The 16976-nt window shown below is 44.9% G+C and overlaps 1 protein-coding gene across 3 annotated transcripts in view; it reads left to right on the plus strand.

The window, feature by feature from the left end:
• LOC100338951 (sodium/glucose cotransporter 1) overlaps positions 1-16976 on the plus strand; it is a 69245-nt gene that overhangs the window by 25933 nt on the left and 26336 nt on the right. For all 3 annotated transcript variants that reach the window (XM_070065727.2, XM_051837134.3, XM_070065730.2), the window contains 3 exons: positions 898-1003; positions 1932-2012; positions 7099-7319. In XM_070065727.2, the coding sequence (XP_069921828.1) occupies positions 898-1003; positions 1932-2012; positions 7099-7319 (408 nt within the window). The remainder of the gene's footprint in view (positions 1-897; positions 1004-1931; positions 2013-7098; positions 7320-16976) is intronic.

Consider the following 16976-nt stretch of genomic DNA (forward strand, 5'->3'; position numbering starts at 1 on the left):
AGAGTAAATGATTTGTTTACTTATTGTCTGTAGTCTCCACTGCAGTGCAAACTTCTGGAAACCAAGGACCTGGTCCGGCTTGTTCATTGCTTAAGGCCCATGCTGAGCACACATTGAGCACACAGGGCGCTGGATAGATACATGTTTCTGAATAACTGAGGGAGGAGAATGTATTGTTGCTGTTTCCTTCATGAAACACAAGCTCCTTGAAGACAGCAACTGAGTGGCAGCATCCCTGCGTCTTCTGACTCCTGAGTGTCTTGGCACTCAGTGAACATGTGGTGAATGAGTGGACAGATGAACCTCTGCCCACTGGGTCCCAGGCTTTGGAGACCAGGATCACAAAACAAGAGGCTAGCCAGATAAATGATGTGCAGATGTTTGGAGATCAGTGCCCACTAAGCTGGGGGTCACCAAATCCCATTCGCAGGCCAATCCAGCTAATGAGCTGCTTTATACCGCCCTTCAGCTGGAGGTTGGTTTTTACAGCTGTCAAGGCTTTTGAAAAGCAGAGATGGTCTGCGGCTGGTGACAGCGTTTGCAATCTGGCCCTTTACAGAGAAGGCTCACTGGCTCCTGAGAAGCTGTCCCATTGCCTCTTCCCGGTGGCAGGACTGTAAGGACAACTCTTTGAGCATCCATCCCTGTCTGAGACTCCAGGGTGGAAAAGGCTACGTTGTGTTAATTGAGTGAGTTAACGTGAAGGTATTGACCTTGGCTAGACTCATAGAGCCCAAAACTTGAGTAGGTCTCACTTAGAGCCCACTGGTGATAGAGTGGACATGGTAGCCAAAGATGACTTCTCGCAAGTAGCTTCCAAGGTCAAGTTCTTTCTGGGCTCCTTGTTGATTCAACTGGAAATAGAAGTGCAGCTTGTTGACTTTGTACTCATTTCAGCTGGAGATCTGCCACAGTGCCATGTTCCTGAGGATGATCTTGGGCATGGACGTGTACCTGGCCATTCTGGTCTTGCTGGCCATTGCTAGCATTTACACCATCACAGGTGAGGTTGCTGTAACCATGCAGGGATGTATATGATAGAAATGCTCGAGTGCTTCGTGAAGTTGGAGAAGACAAGGAGGCAGCAATCTCCAGCTTTTGCATTTCCCCACATCTGTAGATAACATTGCCGAGGTCTGAGGGGGGATGAACAGTGAAAATCCCCAAGGCTGGGGTACTGAGTGGTCCGACCACTAGACATCAGACCACTAGCAGGGGCTCTGCGTAGGGTCTGACAGACAACAGTGATAGTGTTTGGGGCAGACAGGGCCTGACGCTGTAGGCAGACAAGTAACAGAGAGGGAGCACAGGAAGGGGATGAGAGTGTGGTCAGGCCTTCAGGTGGAATATTTTATGTAGGCACTTCTGGCCTAGGCAGCCTCTTTCTAGGTTTTGAGAATGGGAGCTCTTGTCAGTGTTTTTTTTTTTCAGCCATGGTACAAATCTTGGATGCTGGAGTGTGTCCCTGGCATAGTCCAAGTAGAGACAATCAGGGTAGGGAGCGTGCTTCTCAGAGTATATCTCGTCACATTTGGAGATGTGGTTGTCACAACAGGGCCCAGGGGGTACTGTTGGCATCTAGCAGTTTGAGGCTAAAGATGCTGCTGTTGCTTCCAAACTGAACCTTTGTGATGAGAGATGTCCATTTTTGCCAGGGAACACTTCCAGGTTTTATTCACCCAAAAAGTGGGCAGCAAAGGGAAATTGGGACATAGGCAAGCAAGATAAGAATCCCTCAAAAGATCCTGAAGATGTTCAAGAGAGAAAACGGGATGTACCAAACCTAAATATAAGCTGTGAGAAGTACTGAGTGAAAGGCATAGAAAGTCTGAATGTGACGTCTTGGGGAAACATGGCACGTGAGGTAGGTTAATGCAGAAGCAACTTGCAGCAGACACAGGCAAGTGGACTTTCCTTTCTCTGTCTTTCAGGTGGATTGGCAGCTGTGACTTTTGCCAATTGTTTACATGCTAGCATTATGGTTGTGGGATTATTTTTGTTAATGTGCTATGGTAAGTAAACTGAAGAAGATCGGGGACTGCGGGTGGAATCTTTGAAGCTAAAGCTGTCTGGGGCAGATTGAGGAGACTGTGGCCCTCTAAAGCCAAGGTCATTATTGAAAGTCTTACAAAAATTGGAAGGAAACTTCTGCTCACTTCAGTAGAAAGAGAAGTGGAGGAGCAGGAGTGGAGATGAGAGACTCCAGTGCTTTGGTTCACCACACTCGTTCCCACCGTGGTGCCTTTGTTCATGCTTCTCCTCTCCAGTAGAGGGTCCCTTTGGTCTACCTGATTCAGCCCAGCTGTCAGGGTCGGTGGAAGAGCCATCCCTGAGGTGTGATTCCATCATTCTTCTATCAACCCATCTTTCTTCTCTCAACTCACATCACTTCCTTTTTTTTTTTTTTTTTTTTTTTTTTTTTTTTTTTTGACAGGCAGAGTGGACAGTGAGAGAGAGAGACAGAGAGAAAGGTCTTCCTTTGCCGTTGGTTCACCCTCCAATGGCCGCCGCGGCCGGCGCGCTGCGGCCGGTGCACCACGCTGATCCGATGGCAGGAGCCAGGAGCCAGGTGCTTTTCCTGGTCTCCCATGGGGTGCAGGGCCCAAGCACCTGGGCCATCCTCCACTGCACTCCCTGGCCACAGCAGAGAGCTGGCCTGGAAGAGGGGCAACCGGGACAGAATCCGGCACCCCAACCGGGACTAGAACCCAGTGTGCCGGCGCCACTAGGCGGAGGATTAGCCTAGTGAGCCGCGGCACCGGCCTCAACTCACATCACTTCTACACAACTTAACATTTTTTAAAATACAGTCAACCATCTATATTCATGGATTCTACATCTATGGATTCAACCAACCACAGATCAAAAGTATTTGGGGAAAATATTGCACCGGTCCTAAGCACTTGCAGAATTTTCTTACTTGTCATTCCCTAAGCAATCCAGCATAATAACTGTTTACATAGTGTTTTAATGATATTAGATAGTGTAAGTAACCTAAAGATGATTTAAACTCTACAGGAAGAGAGGCATGAATTATAGGCAAACAATGTGCCATTTCATATAAAGGATTTGAGCATCTTTGGATTTTGGCATCCAGGGGGCTTCCTGGAACCAGTCCCCACCCAAAACTGAGGAGCAGAGTACATATCTTAATCACTCACTGATTGCTTCACATAAGTAAATGATACTCCCCAGATCTAAAACTTCTAAAGAGCCAGAACCATTGTGTCCACACACATGCAAAATGCAAACTGATGCATTAAGTCCCTACTAGATAAGTACTTACTGAATTATAACAATGACATAATAGCTGCTATGAATTGAGTACCAGGTACCATACAGGCGTTTGTCTATATTGCCTCATTTAATGGGATCAGTTGCCAGCAGCCTGCTTACTTTTGCTATCCTCATCTTACAAATGAGGAAACTGAATCTCAGTCAAGTACCTTAGTCACAAGACACACCAAGAGCACAACACACCCTGATCCGGATCTTCCTAACACCAAAGCTGAATATATGAGCTATCGTACTTCAGTGCCTGTAATGGCAGGTGATACCTTAACCTGGAAGTTTCTTCAAACGCAAGAGTATGAGCTTCACAACTTGGTGTCACCCATCATTCCATAAGTTAGAGATTGGTCTTGCAGACATCTGGAAGGAAAAGCTCTTGGCTCTGGTGGTAAAATGTTCCTGGAATGCTATGTGAGCACTACTGAAGGATTATGGTTCCACAGGGCATGTTTTTGGGCCCCACTGACTGAGAACAGATAGAATCACTGGTCCTTGGTCTTACCATTCAGTTACCATTAGTACTCCATGCAGTATACTCAGTGCTCTGTTGCTAGGACAACAAAATACATTTCAACCATAGTCCAAGTAATTGGTTTATTTTTAACTACACTGGGAAGCAGTGACTGAGCAACGAGCTATAAACTATAAAACACGGTACGCTATTGTGTTTAATTATGTGCTAGTATTAAATAGAACAAATTTAGAAACATGCCAAGTCTACCCCACCAGTTGATAATGTCATCCAAATAAAATAAACTTTAGAATTGGTGCAATATTCCATTTAATGGAATATTGCAGAATTCTATATAATTCTATATTTTTCACTGAGAAATTTAATGGTATTTTTAATTTAAATTCTCTGGTTAGCTTTTTGTTAACTTTACAAAATAATAAAATTATCATTTTCTTTTTAAAGTATACAATATCATATATCCAATTGAATGTTGTCCTTCAAAATTCGTCATTATGGGAACCCATGCAAGTATATTTTGATTTTAAGTAAGCAAAAGGGCACACAGTGAAATACTGGTCCCACCAGTGCCTCAGTTCTATTCCCAGAGACAACCAGGTCTATGTTTTGTATGTATCGTTCACATATGCAAATGTTTTAAATGTATGAGATAATATATTTTTTAAAGATGCATTTATTTATTTGAGAAGCAGAGTTACAGAGAGGCAGAGGCAGAGAGAGAGAGAGGTCTTCCATCCACAGGCTCATTCCCCAGATGGCCACTTTAGCTGGAGCTGGGCTGATTCAAATTCAATAAACAGGAGCTTCTTCCAGGTCTCTCACATGAGTACAGGGGCCCAAGGACTTGGGCCATCCTCCACTGCTTTCCAAGGCCACAGCAGAGAGCTGGATCAGAAGTCGAGTATCCGGGACTCAAACAGGCACCCTACATGGGATGCCGGTGCTGCAGGTGGTAGCCTTACCCGCTACGCCACAGTGCCATAGAGTAGCAGGTAAAGCCATTGCCTGCAGTGCCGGCATGCCATATGAGCTCCATTTCAAGTCCCAGCTGCTCTGCTTCTGATCCAGCTCTCTGCTGTAGCCTGGGAAAGCAGCAGAAGATGGCCCAAGTGCTTGGGACCCTGCACCTGCGTGGGAGACCCAGAAGAAGCTCCTGGCTCCTGGCTTTGGATCAGCGTAACTCCAGCCATTGAAGTCATTTGGGGAGTGAACCAGCAGATGGAGACTCTCTCTCTCTCTCTCTCTCTCTCTCTCTCTCTCTCTCCCTCTGCCTCTCTGTAACTCTGCCTTTCAAATAAATGAATAAATCTTTAAATAAAAAATGTTTTACAACCAGTTATTCTCCCACTGGTACTATATTCCGGTCACATTTTCTATGTCACTGAGTAGAGATCTGCTGCATTTTTCTCTTTTTAGATTTTAATAAACTTTTTAACTGAAAAGTACACAAATCAGAGTTCAAAGACTGATAAAAGATCAAAGTAAAACCACTCTGGTACCTATCATCCAGGTCAAGATGTTACACTTTTGTTTCCTTCCTTCCTAGACTAAAATTGCTGTTTTTCTTGCCTTATTACACTGGCTAGGACCTTAGTATAGTGTTGACTAGAAGTGGAGACCACAGGGTAGGTTTGGGGACAGTAGTTTAAATGCCACTTCAGATGCCTGCATCCCATAATGGAGTGTCTGGGGTTGAGTCCACTTCCAGGTCTAGCTTCCTGCTAATCTGTACCCTCGCAGGCTGCTGCTGATGGCTCAGGCACTTGGGGCCCTGCCATCCACATGGAAGACTTGGGTGGAACTCTGGCTCCCTGGCATCAGCCCGGCCTAGCCTTGGCTATTGAAGGCATTTGGGGAATGAACCAGGAGAGGAAAGATCCCTCGCTGTCTGTCTCTCTCTCTCTCTCTATGTCATTCTGCCTTTAAAAAAAAAAAAAATTTGTTTAAAATCAAAAGTATGTATTCCTTAATCAAATTTCATAAAGACTTTCCCATTTTCTTCTAATACCTTAGTAGTTTCATGTTTCACCTTTTTAAAAAATCCTTATGAATTTTACTTTTATAAATGCCATGAAGTATCTTTATTAGTTTTTAGTTACTCAGTATCCTGTCATTGACTAGTCGTGGCTGCAAATGACCCTAAACCCATTTCGATTATCAAGGCTATTTCAAAGGAGTATGGTTTAATATGCCAAATAAAATTTGTTTATTTGTTTAGTTAAACAGGCACAGTAGTGACTTTTAGAAAAAAAATGTTTCCTTTAATGTTAAAAATTTGTACCACTTCGGATATTGGGGAAGAAATGCCATAGACTCTTGAGGAAAAATTCAACAATGAAGTTTTATAAATATCTTGTTGGCATTGCATGAAATTCATTCATGTCATAGTCAAGATTCTTGAACTAATTTGTGGTGATAGTTCAAACCTAGTGTAGGCAAACACATACTTCCTTGGTTCACATAGCCAAAAAGGCCAAGAGCACACTACATTCAGGCGTAACTAGATCCAGGGTTCTGAATGAGGGGCCGGCACCGTGGTGAAGCAGGTCAAGATCCTGGCCTGAAGCACCGGCATCCCATATGGGTGCCAGTTCTAGTCCCGGCTGCTCCTCTTCCAATCCAGCTCTCTGCTGTGGCCTGGGAAAGCACTGAAAGATGACTCAAGTTCTTGGGCCCCTGCACCCATTTGGGAGACCGAGAGGAAGCTCCTGGCTCCTGGATTCAGATCAACACAGCTCCAGCCATTGCAGCCACCTGGGGAGTGAACCAGTGGATGGAAGACCTCTCTCTCTGCCTCTACCTCTCTCTGTAACTCTGTCTTTCAAATAAATTAAAAAAAAAAACAGGGTTCTGAATGAACCAAGTAGATGTAAGAGCTTCAAATTATCATGGTCCCTGAGAGCCTGGTGGAGGGAAGCAGTCATCTCAGTCCCTTCAGCGGAAGAATCCTAGAGCAAATTCTGATTTGCCCAGCCTGGATCTCATGTCCAGTCCTCATATATCCGTTTTTGCCCAGCACACAGGGAATGTGGGCCAGGCCTAAGTCCCATGCTGGACTGGAATGGGAGGCAGTTTGACTGGATCCCCCCAAACTACCCAGAATGGGATCCAACTGGAAAGAGAGATTCTGCGACCAGAAGCAGGCAGAGAGAGGTTGCTGGGCGCACAAACACCAAGGCCTGTTCCTCTTAGCACATAAGGCCTGGACTGTGTCACTCTGATGTACTTTATGGATGAGACACAACCAATCCCAGTGAGTCTGGTTTTGCCATCTCGGTTCTTCAGTCGTATGTGAACACTCTGTTTAAGGAGCTGACGAGTGTGATCTTTTTCAGCCTTTGTTGCAGTGGGAGGATACCAGGAGCTGCTGAATAAGTACTTTGATGCCATCCCCAGTGTCATCAGTGATGGCAACTGGACTGCCACACCCGAGTGCTACCTCCCTCGCCCGGATGCTTTCCACATTTTCCGTGATCCCGTCTCTGGGGACATCCCCTGGCCAGGACTCCTCTTTGGTGTCTCTTCCCTCACCTTCTACTTCTGGAGTGCGGATCAGGTAATTAGAGGCCTTGTCACTAAAACCACTGCTCATGGGGTCTTGGGGGTGTGCCCGACATTCCAGGCCCCAGCACAGTCCGCAGATAGAAGGAACTGTGGACCTGTCCACTCCGTGGTCAGATTTCCCCTACCAATTTGTATTTATTGCCCAAATAGCGTTGTAAGAAGTTCCATGGAAATGCGATTTTCAGGGTGGTTGTTTGACACAGTGGTTCTTGGGATGTCTGCATCCCGTATTGGAGTGCCTGGGTTTGAGTGTCGGCTCCACTTCTGATCCCAGCTTCCTGCTCACGTGCAGCCTGGGAAGCAGCAGATGAAGGCACAAGCAGCTGGGCTCCTGCCAGCCACGTGGGAGACCTGGACTGAGTTCCCAGCTCCTGGCTTCAGCCATTGCAAATAACTTAGGGAGTGAATCAGTGGGTGGAAGATTCTCCCTCTCTCTCTCTCTCTCTCTCTCTCTCTCTCTCTCTCTGCATTTGTCTCTCTCCCTTTGAAATAAAATAAAAATAAATAAATACAAATTAAACTGTTTCTTCCACAGCCCCATCTACAACATATCAACTCTTGAATTTTTTCCCGCCTATTGTTGTCTAAAAAGCACAATTTTGTTGGAAATGAAAAATGGTTTTTTTTTCTCTGCTTGTATCAGTGATACGTTCTTTTAAAATATCATTATAGTGAAATGTACATCAGAAGAATGATGATGATGCATCTATGTGACCATTACCCCAGTTAAGAACCAGCACATAGGGGCCAGTGCCGGAGCGCAGTAGGTTAATCCTCCACTTGAGGCACCAGCATCCCATATGGGTGCCGGTTCTAGTCCTGGTTGCTCCTATTCCATGCTTGGGAACACTTCTCCTGGGAACACTGGGAACCTTCTGCTGTGGCCTGGGAAGGCAGTGGAGGATGGCCCAGGTGCTTGGGCCCCTGACACCTGGCTCCTGGCTACGGATCAGCATAGCTCTGGCCATTGCGGCTGTTTGGGGAGTGAACCAATGGAAGGAAGACCTTTCTCTCTCTCTCTCTCTCTCTCTCTCTCTCTAACTCTACTTGTCAAATAAATACATAAAAATCTATAAAAAAAAAAAAGCAGCAGCACATTCGTCATTACCTGAGAATAAAAATGCCACATCCTCACTGGCAGAGAGTCACACTATAAAGAAAAGTTCAAACATGAAATCACCAAAATCCCATCAGAAAGTGATACACAGTATCTTAGTGAACCTGCTGCCAGAAGCCTTTTAGTGCATAAAGCAAATAGGCATGTATGCATTATTTTACATAACTAGAATTATGCTGATGCTGTTCTCTGACATCTCTTGGTTTTCTTTTAACTCATAAACATGTTTCAAACATCTTTTCATGTCAGTAAACAACTATAAACATTTTCCTTTTTAGGGATTTTTAAAATTTTTATTGGAGAGGCAGAGACAGACAGATAAAATAAAAAGTGCTCCCATCTATCTGCTGGTTCTCTCCCCATCCCCAGATGCCCACAGATGGCCAGGGCTGGGCCACACAGAACTGGGAGGCAGGAACTCAATCCAGGCCTCCCGCATGGGTGATGGGAACCCACCCACCTGAGCCATCACCTGCTGCTCCCAGAGTGCACATGAGCAGGAGTGGGGCTGGGACTCACACCCAGGCACTCCACATGGGTGCACGTGTCCTGACAGCACCTACCCAGCAGCCTGAGTGTCCACCTCAAGACCTCATTTCAGGATGGTAGCCCCTCTGCTGTGTATGGCTACCAGAACAAAGTCAGCAGTGAGTTCACGGGTGTGATTTCCAGTGTTCACCATCACAGTCCCTGATACTCCATTCTTGGGTGTGATCTCTGTTCCACCTGTCTGACCCCTAGTGACCTTATATGCTTGGTTCTTCTGATAAGTAATGCTTCTTAAATGACATGTCCTAATTCTTTATCATTTATGTACAGAAATGCAAATTTTTTAAAGATTTATTTATTTATTTATTTGAAAGAGTTACACAGAGAGAGGAGATGCAGAGAGACAGAGGTCTTCCATCCGGTGGTTCACTCCCCAATGGCCGCAATGGCTGGAGCTGTGCCAATCCGAAGCTGGGACCCAGGAGCTTCTTCTGGGTCTCCCACACAGGTTCAGGGCCCAAGGACTTGGGCCATCTTCTACTGCTTTCCCAGGCCACAGCAGAGAGCTGGATCGGAAGTAGAGCAGCCAGGTTTTGAACCAGTGCCTATATGGGATGCCAGCCCTTCAGGCCAGGGCGTTAACCCTCTGCACCATAGCGCTGGCCCCGCAAATTTAAATTATTTTGTCAGCTACCTAGATACTATCATTAATTCTAAAAACTTTATATAAATTTTAATTTACATGGTATATCATCTATGAGTAATGAAAAGCTGAATCTTTGTTTCTCTCCTTGAGCCTTTAGCTTCTTTGTCTTTTCTCAGGTGCCAGCTTGGATGTCCACATGTAACAACATTAGCTGTAGTCAGAGATGTTAGTACTCCCTCTGCAAGCAACCATGACAGAAAAGTCAGAGCCCTCCAGAATCCAAGTGGTGCAACTAACAGGCTAGGTTATACAGTGATATCAATTTGTGTATCTTAGTTGTATAAAATTTTCTATACCAAGCAAACAAAAAATAAACATTCTTTTCAAGCACATTTACATTTTAAAAAATTGGCCATAATTAGGCTATAAAAGAGGTTTTAGATTACTAATCAGTAGATAGATATCAAACACTGTTCAGACTAATGAAAATTAGAAAGTAAAAACAAAAGAACAATTTCTAAAATCGCTTGAATCTGAAAATTAAGTAGCATGTTATTAAGTAGCTTGTGGACTGGAAAGTCAAAAAATTACATTTAGAACTGAATGGCAATGAAAACACTGCGTGTCATCTTTTTTTAAAAAAGATCTATTTAGGCCGGGGCCACGGCTCACTAGGCTAATCCTCCGCCTTGCAGCGCCAGCACACCGGGTTCTAGTCCCGGTCGGGGCGCCAGATTCTGTCCCGGTTGCCCCTCTTCCAGGCCAGCTCTCTGCTATGGCCCCGGAGTGCAGTGGAGGATGGCCCAAGTCCTTTGGCCCTGCACCCGCATGGGAGACCAGGAGAAGCACCTGGCTCCTGGCTTCGGATCAGCGCGATGCACCGGCCGTAGTGCGCCGGCCGCGGCGGCCATTGGAGGGTGAACCAATGGCAAAAAGGAAGACCTTTCTCTCTGTCTCTCTCTCTCACTGTCCACTCTGCCTGTCAAAAAAAAAAAAAAAGATCTATTTATTTGAAAGTCAGAGCTACAGAGAGAAGAAGAGGGAGAGAGAGAGAGAGAGAGAGAGAGAGAGAGTCTTTTATCCTCTGGTTCACTCTCCAATTGGCCACAGCAGCGAGAGCTGCACTGATCCGAAGCCAGGGTCCAGGAGGTTCTTCCAGGTCTCCCACGTGGGTGCAGGGACCCAAGGACTTGGGCCATCTTTTGATGCTTTCCCAGGCCATAGCAGAGAGCTGAATGGGAATTGGAGCAGCTGGGACTCGAACCGGCGCCCATATGGGATGCTTGCACTGCAGGCTGCGGCTTTACCTGCTACACCACAGCACCGGCCCCTGCATGTCAACTTTTAGGGCATATTGCAAACAGTACATTAAATGTACATTTTGGGAGATGTGAAAAGTTAGCTGTAATAGCTAAACATTGAAATCTAGAAATTGCATAAACAGCAGTAGACCAAAAAAGATTAAAAAGAAGACAGATATATAAGGAGAAATAAAATAATAAATACAATTAGTCAGCTTCTGCTACTGTAATGAAATGCCCAAGGCAAACTAACTGTATGAATTAAGCAGGTTTATTTAGCTCACAGGTTTGGAGGCTAAAAGCCCAAACAGCATAACCTGACTCTGGTGAGGGCTCCACGGCACATGGGTTGTGGAAGAAGGGATCACATCTCAACACTGGAGCCAGAACAAGATGGAGCTTGCACAGTCCCTTCTGAGAGTAGTGCCCCCAGTTGACCTCGGGACTTCCTACTGGGCCTCGCCTCTTAAAGGTCCTACCTCCCAAACATGCCACAGTGCGGGCCAAGCCTCCGACACATTAATGAACCTAAGGCTGGACGGGGCGGTGGCAGGGGTGGGGATAGTGATAGAGATCAGCAAAGTGCACAGTGAACAAGTACAGATGGTCAGGAAACCAAGACCTGGTTCTTTCAAGACTGATGAGGTAGACATCTTCTAAGAGAATGGGAGAAAAATGAGATGCTTAAAATACCAAACAGAAAGCAGGGAGCAAAAGCAAAGAATCTTTTAGAAATTACTTTTAAATATTATGAATGCATGTGTATTGATACATTTCTTTTTTAAAAAAAGATTTATTTATTTGAAAGGCAGAGTTACAGAGAGAGGTAGAGGCAGAGAGAGAAAAGTCTTCCATCTGCTGGTTCACTCTCCAAACAGCTACAACAGCCGGAGCTGCACTGATCCAAAGCCAGGATCCAAGAGGTTCTTCCAGGTCTCCCACATGGGTGCAGCCATCCTCTACTGCTTTCCCAGGCCACAGCAGAGAACTGGATCTGATGTAGAGCAGCCAGGACTCAAACCAGCGCCCATATGGGATGCTGGCACCACAGGCAGTGGCTTTATGCGCTACACCACAGTGCCGGCCCTTTGATACATTTCTAAACCTATCTTCAATGGATAAATTCCTGGGAAATTATATAATAGCATTTTGGGCAAAAGAAGAAATTTTGGATGGAAAAATAAAGCAATTAATGACTAGAAAATAGTAATCAAAGCATCTCTCCCAGAGCTCTAAGCCCAGATAGCTTTACTAATAAAGTCTACCAAATTTCTAATCTCTTACAAGGTGTTCCAGAAAATAAAGAAAAGCTAAAACTGCCCATATCATTTTATGATTCCATAGTAATCTTGGTTCCAAAGCTGTATGAGAAAAATACAAGAGAATAAACTTAAGAACATTGTTTCAGATATCATAAATAAAATATTCATTGAATTAGGTAATTCTTAACTGTTACATTGTGATTGAATCAGGTTTAATTCAAGCAGTCAAGGATGATTCAAACAGAATTTGTATTATTACAATTTGTCTCAGTAAAGGCAAAGACAGCATTTGATAAAGTTCAATACCTACTTTGATAAAAGTTTAAATCACAAGAGAATTGGACGGGAACTTTTTAAAGAAAAAGATACTTATTTGCTTATTTGAAAGGCAGTTGCAGGGAGGGGTCAGAGGAGAGGATACAGAGAGAGAGGTCTTCCTCCTGCTGGTTTACACCCCAGATGGCTGCAACAGCCAGTGCTGGACCAGACCGAAGCCAGGAGCCAGGAGCTTCTTCCAGGTCTTCCACATGGGTGCAGGGGCCCAAGTACTTGGGCCATCTTCCACTGCTTTCCCAGGTGCATCAGCAGAGAGATAGATTGGAAGCGGAGCAGCCAGGACCCAAAGCTGCACCCATATGGGATGCTGGCATTCCAGGTAGCAGCTTAACCTACTATTCCATAGTGCCAGCCCTGAGAACTTTCTTTACTTGGTAAGAATTATGTACCTGAAAATTCCTTATGGAGTTAAGAAACTTCAGATGCATTCCCTTAGCCATCAGGAATCAGAAAAGAATACTCACCATGAGAAATATTAAGTTTAATATAACACTAGGAATCATGACCAAGCTCTAAGAAATAAAAGAAAAAGAAATGCCATGATTGAGAAAGAACAGAATTGTTACTGTTTGCTGATAATATGATCATCTGCCTAGGGAAAATAAAAAGGTAGAAATAATAGGCAAATTACAAGAATATGAGCTCTGCTAATGTTGCCATATACAGGATCAACTGGGAAAAAAAATCAGTAACATTTGTCTACACCAGTACTAACCTGATGCTGGGTGCTTTACAGAGGAAAACGGTGTTATTTTGCTCACAGATTTGGAGGCTGAACATTCATGATAGGACAGCCCCATCGGTCCAGCCTCCAGTAAGGGTCCCCTTGACTGATAACATCACGGTGGGACCACTCATGAGATGGGGAGACCACGTGGTAAGACTGGAAGCCAGAGCCAGGCTTACTGTTTTGTTTTTGTTTTTGTTTTTGTTTTGACAGGCTTACTGTTTTATAACAACCCTCTCAAAGAAATACCCAAGGTCTTGGGAAAATCATCCCACCTTGTGCCAGTGATCTAATCACCTTGCTCTTGGCTCTACCACTAAAGATTTCACCACTTCCCAACTTCCCCACACTGAGGACCAAGTTTCCAGCACACGAGCCCTTGGGAGACAAACTTAAAACCATATCCAGAGATCATAGCTGATGATTACAGGCAATTTACAGAAAAGGAAATTCAAACAAGTGTAAATGCTAACAAGCATATTAACTCAAAGTTATCAGGAGCAGGCAAAGTAAAACCACAATGAGACTGGCAAAAATTAGCTCTATCATGCCCGACACTAGGGGACCAAGAATGTTCCAGAGCCCCTGTGTGCTTCCAGTGGATTCCACAGCAGTGCAGTCTGATCTAGAGGATAATCTGGGAAGATCTGACAAAATTAAAATACTGTTTTCTAAGCTTCCTGGAGTCTTCATAAGACATCCTCACACAAGTACATCAGGGACTGAGTGTAAGACAGGCGTGTTGGTTCCTGCACAGTGGGTATGTGCAGTGGAGGTAAAACTGCAGAGCACTGTGCAGCCATTGGAAACAGTGAACGAGATGGATCTTTAAAATGTGGAGTGGAAGCTGAGTAGTCTCTGTTTTGCAGCTGTCTGTTTTCATTTATTGTTTGAATTCATTCCCACCTCCTTAGAGTGTATATTCATTGTGCTGTTTTACCTAGGGAAAAAAAAAAACTTTATATGTTTCTCATCTCTTCTTTTTTCGACACTTTATAAGTTGCCCCTGAGACTTCCATTTCTGACAATAGGTAAACTGGATTTCCTGAACTACCTCCCAATCACAACTCCTAAGAATGCTGGGTAAAATGTAGCAAACATCTTGCAATAGCCCTAGAAGAGCTCATCTCCATCAGCTGAAAACAAAGACTTGCAATTATGAGAGCCGGGCTGACAGTGACACTGGCAGTGCCCTGACAGCATTCGCCAGGCTTGCTTTTCAAAGACGTAGGCTTGAGTGACCATGGGAGAGATCAGAAGAGCCTTCGGTTAATGAGAGATGACAGGTGAACTCCCCCTGTAGGACTTGGACTCTTGAAAGGCTAATGCCTCAGACAAAAGGCCAACTAGAGAAAAAGATCTGCCCACCAGCAAGGAGAAGCAAACGGAAAAGTCTTTTCTGAGAACTCGCAGTGACAGGCAGGCCTTCCTGTGTGTGTGGCTTTCTGATTTATGTGTGTGACAAATGCCACACGAATGAATGAACAGAAAAGCACACAAAATTTGTTCAAGCCATACCTGGCAGGAGGAGTAACATGTTCCATCTGCAGGAACGCACCGTTACTATGGCTTAAATGTTTGTGTCCTCCACCAAAAATCCTTGCCAAAACGGAAGCCCAGTGCAACAGAATTAAGAGGCAGGGCCTTGGGGCCAGCGCTGTGGCATAGCGGGAAAAGTCACCACCTGCAGCACTGGCATCCCATAGTGGGCACTGGTTCAAGTCCCAGCTGCTCCACTTCCAGTCCAGCTCTCTGCTATGGCCTGGGAAAGCAGTAGAAGTCGGCCCATATCTTCCCATGCACCCATGTGGGAAGACCAAGAGGAAGCTCCTGGCTCCTGGCTTCGGATCAGCACTGCTGTGGCCATTATGGCCATCTGGGGAGTGAACCAGTGAATGAAGACCTCTCTCTCTCTCTCTCTCTCTCTCTCTCTCCCTCTCCCTCTCCCTCTCCCCTCCTCCCTCCCTCCCTCCCTGTCCTTCTCTCTCTGTGTAACTCTTATTCTCAGATAAATAAATAAATCTTTTTAAAAAAGAGGCAGGGTTAGGAGATGATTAGTGCCTTACAGAAAGGCTACAAGGAACCTGCTAGGCCCTGTTTGCCCTTTCACCCCTTCTTCTGTGTGAGGACAGTGCTCAGAGCACTCGCTTGGACCAAGCAGAGATTGGGCCCTCACCAGACACTAACTCTGCTGGTACCTGGATCTTGGATCCTCCAGCCTCCAGAAGTGTGAGAAATAAATTGCTGTTGCTTATAAATCCCTCAGAGTGACTGTTAGAGCAACAGAAACAGACTCTGATATCCCTTAACCAAGGTCTTACAGGATGACTGTAAATAAATCCCTGCGCAACTCAAGCTGTTCATCACTGTAACAAAATACCTAAGGCAATCTGTTTATAAGGAAAAGAGGTGATGTGGCTCACGGTTTTGGAGGTTTACGGGCACGGCAGTGGCATTGACCCAGTTCTCACGAGGGCCATCACAACTGCATCACATCATGGCAGATAGCAAAGGTCAGAGCACGTGTGAGAGGAAGGCTCCCAGCTTGAGACAAGAAGCAGAGAGAGACCCAAGGGTCAGGTTCAGGCTCATAGAACAACTTGCTCTCACAAGTGCTACCCAGGGTCCCATGAGAACTAACCTTGGTCCCTTTCACAGGCATGCCCCCAATTCACCTAGGACCTCCCACTAGGCCTACCTCTTAAAGGTTCCATCAGCTCCCAGACTACAACCCTGGAGACCAACCTCTCTTAGCATACAAACCACATCTAAACCATGGCAGACCCTAACCCCAAAATAGAAAACACAGAACAATCAAGCCACCATGAACAAGAAACAGACCTAGCACCTCCAAACTTCAGAAACTTGCAGTCTTGGATAATAACATAACAAAGCAAAGTGTTGAAAAAAAAGGGGCTGGCGCTGTGGCGTAGTAGTGGGTAAAGCCACCACCTTCAGTGTCAGCATCCCGTATGGGAGCCAGTTCAAGTCCCAACTGTTCCACTTCCGATCCAGCTCTCTACTATGGTCTGGGAAAGCAGTGGAAGATGGCCCAAGTCCTTGGGCCCCTGTACTCATGTGGGAGACCTGGAGGAAGCTCCTGGCTCCTGGCTCCTGGCTTCAGAATGACCAGCACCAGCCATTGCAGCTATCTGGAGAGTGAACCATCGGATGGAAGACCTCTCTCTCTCTTTTTCTCTCTCTCTTTCTCTCTGTCTCTTTCTCTTTCTCTCTCTATCTCTGCCTCTCTGCAACTCTGTCTTTCAAATAAATAAATACATCTTTAAAAAATAAAAATAGAACTGAAAATATTAATAAAATTGTATCAAAAGGGATCAGTTAGATTTGAAAATTCAAACTTCTAGAAATGAAAAATGCATTTATAAAAATATAAAACTCAACAGGTATTAGAATAGCAGACTAAACACAGCTGATGGAGACAAAAAAGATAGAAACTGGAAGAGAGAACTGAAGAAGTTATCCAGAAAACACAAGAAATGAAAATGTGAAAGAGAAACAAAGTAACATGGAAGATCAGAGTTCCAGGAGAAAAGGAGAGAAAAGCAACTTTTGAAGAGAAAGTGGCTAAAAATTATCACAGTTGTTAAAACAGCAGGAACCATCAGATTCAGGAACCACAGTGAATCCCAAGAAGAAATATTAAAAATCTGCACAAAGACATAGAATAACAAAAGTCCAGGACATCAAAGACAAGGAGAAGAGTTTGAAAACCACCTGAGAGAAGAGTACTTAGAAGACAGTCACATGTAC

The sequence above is a fragment of the Oryctolagus cuniculus genome, chromosome 21 (assembly GCF_051225735.1).
Source record: "Oryctolagus cuniculus isolate XC-2025 breed Fujian yellow rabbit chromosome 21, ASM5122573v1, whole genome shotgun sequence".
NCBI lineage: Eukaryota > Metazoa > Chordata > Mammalia > Lagomorpha > Leporidae > Oryctolagus > Oryctolagus cuniculus.